This window comes from Ixodes scapularis, unplaced genomic scaffold, assembly GCF_016920785.2.
Source record: "Ixodes scapularis isolate PalLabHiFi unplaced genomic scaffold, ASM1692078v2 PGA_scaffold9__187_contigs__length_104089568, whole genome shotgun sequence".
NCBI classification, from domain to species: Eukaryota; Metazoa; Arthropoda; class Arachnida; order Ixodida; family Ixodidae; genus Ixodes; species Ixodes scapularis.
Genome location: NW_024609884.1, coordinates 68,060,778 through 68,062,993, shown reverse-complemented (window position 1 = coordinate 68,062,993; position 2,216 = coordinate 68,060,778). Strand labels below are relative to the sequence as shown.

Genomic DNA, 2,216 nt, shown 5'->3' with positions numbered 1-2,216 from the left:
TATATATAGTTCAGTTCATAATGCGTTTATTGGCCATAATCTAGGGGGAAAGGAGAGGGAGGGCGTCGGTAACTACGCGGTCTGGACGCTGGCACGAATTAAAAGAGAAGGGATTAGATGAAGATGTCCAACTTGGCGTCATAGATAAAATCTAGGAGGCCGTTCAGGATTCTCCTTTGGTTGTCCTGGGATCCAGGCGGGTGGGTCCATCCCTCCAGGGAGCTAATGTCTGGTGGTCGGTGCTTTGTCCTGGCTTCCTTTGATCTGGGGCACTCCCATAGGATGTGGTGAGTGTCGGCTTTCTTGCCCATGGTGCACCTTGAACAGGTTCCAGAACTGGTTCCTTTGCTCCATGATGCGATGCGGGCGGGCGTGCAGGTGGTGTCCGTGCGTATTTTCGTGAGGAGAACGCTGGCTCGTCTGCCGAAACCCTGGGGAAGGGGATCTGCGTTCGGAGGAAGTTTCTCCCACAGTGTGGTCCGGTAGTGCTCTTTAATCTGGGCCCGTTCTTCATCAGGGTCGTATCCTTGATCTGTTTGGCCAGCCGTGTTCTGATCACAGGCGGGGGCATAGCCGTGGTCGTGTATATGTGGAGGGACGTCAGCAGCTTCGCGGAGAAGGGAAAGGGACGCGCGAGCTAGCTGATGAGCCTCTTCATTGCCCTCGATGCCTGCATGCGCAGGGACCCAGGAGATTTTGGTAGTCGTTCCTTCCTGCAGGAGTCGGGAGGCGAGCTTCTTGATTTCCCGAACTATGCGGCTCGGGCTTCTTGCTTTCTGGCATTCTTTAATTGCTTCTCTTGAGTCCGAGAACACTCGAAGTTCGCGAGGTAGCGGGTGTTGTGACTTGAGGACTGTTTCGAGGGCGAGGTGAATCGCCGCAAGTTCACCCCCTTTGATGGAGGTGCGCATTGGAAGTGCGTTCGCGGCCGAGGAGCCGAGAGCTGGAAAGTAGACTGCCGCGGTCTTCAGCGGAACCGGGGAGTCTTCTGCGGCGGTGTCGGTATATGCGGCCATGATGTGAGTGGGGTTGGTCCACGTCTCAACCATTCTGGAGTGCGCTTTTGCGATTCGTGCTTGCTGTTGGGAGTCGCCTTTTCGAGCAGTCGGCTTGTTTTCAGCAATGTTCATGTGATCTTCCCAAGGAGGGAGTTGCTCGGGAAGGTTTGGGAGTCCTTCTGTTGCGCGCCATAGGAGTTTCAGGATTTCCCGTCCATGCTTAAAGTGCTTAAGACGTTCGCCGTGTGCAACCGTGCGAGCGACGACGGTGTCATGAAGTGAGTTGATCTGTGCGTGCTCCTTTAGTTTCCCGAGCGGGGTGAACCGAGGGAGGCCCGTGATGATCCTCATAGCTTGGTTATTCAGGGACTCAAGTTTTCGCCACTGTGCCTTGGTGAGCCAGTAGTGTCGGGCTCCGTAGCAGACTCGGGAGACTACCATGGCCTTTACCATCCTTCTGGCGATCTCGTCCGTTGCACCGCCCTTGGCGCTGCAGATTCTTCTGATGGCATTGAGGGCAGAGTTGCAATACTTCAGCGTGTCTTGAAGCCATATGTCCCCTTTGCCTGTCTCCTCCACAGTAATTCCCAGGATCTTGACAGACGTAGAGGGCTGGATTCGCTTTCCTGCGAGCACGAGATGGAGCTGGTCGCCAATCATCATTACTCGTTGTCGTTTGGGTACTATGGTGACATAGTTAGTCTTGTCTGGGGAGGCTTGGAGGCCTACCTTGTGAAGGTGGGCTTCAATCATGTCTAGGCCGGCTTGGAGTGTGTCTTGTTGCCTCTCGATGTCTTCGCTCTTGGTCCAGATCGATACGTCGTCGGCGTGCATCGTAAACCCTAGCTTGTTAATTTTTTCGAGTTTGTAAGGTGGGGCCGCCATCACGATGTTGAAAAGCATCGGTGAGATGACAGAGCCTTGCGGGACACGTACTAGGTTGGCCTTGGGTTCACTGCAGTTGGCTCCGCAGCGGACCGAAAAGGTTCTGCCTTCGAGGAAAGTCTTGATGAAGTTTAAGGATCTCCCAGTGATGCCAAGGCGCTGAGATTCTTTTATGATTGTTGAGTGTGGAACAGAATCGAAAGCCTTTTTGACATCAACTGTGATGATGGTTCTGATGTTGGAGCGGTCAGGGTTGATGTTGCGGATAATATCCGCCGATATCAGAGCCAGGCTTTCCTGGGTGCCGATGCCGGGTCGAAACCCCGTCTGGGC

The 2,216-nt window shown here is 54.2% G+C and overlaps 1 protein-coding gene across 1 annotated transcript; it reads right to left on the bottom strand.

Annotated features, from left to right (window-relative positions):
• Window positions 1-654: 654 nt before the first annotated feature.
• On the bottom strand, window positions 655-1,883 carry LOC121833800. The gene is made up of 2 exons (XM_042287433.1): window positions 890-1,883; window positions 655-713 (listed from the first exon to the last, which is right to left on the bottom strand). Exons 1-2 carry the CDS (start codon window positions 1,881-1,883, stop codon window positions 655-657), a joined length of 1,053 nt encoding a protein of 350 aa, XP_042143367.1.
• Between the last annotated feature and the right edge of the window lie 333 nt (window positions 1,884-2,216).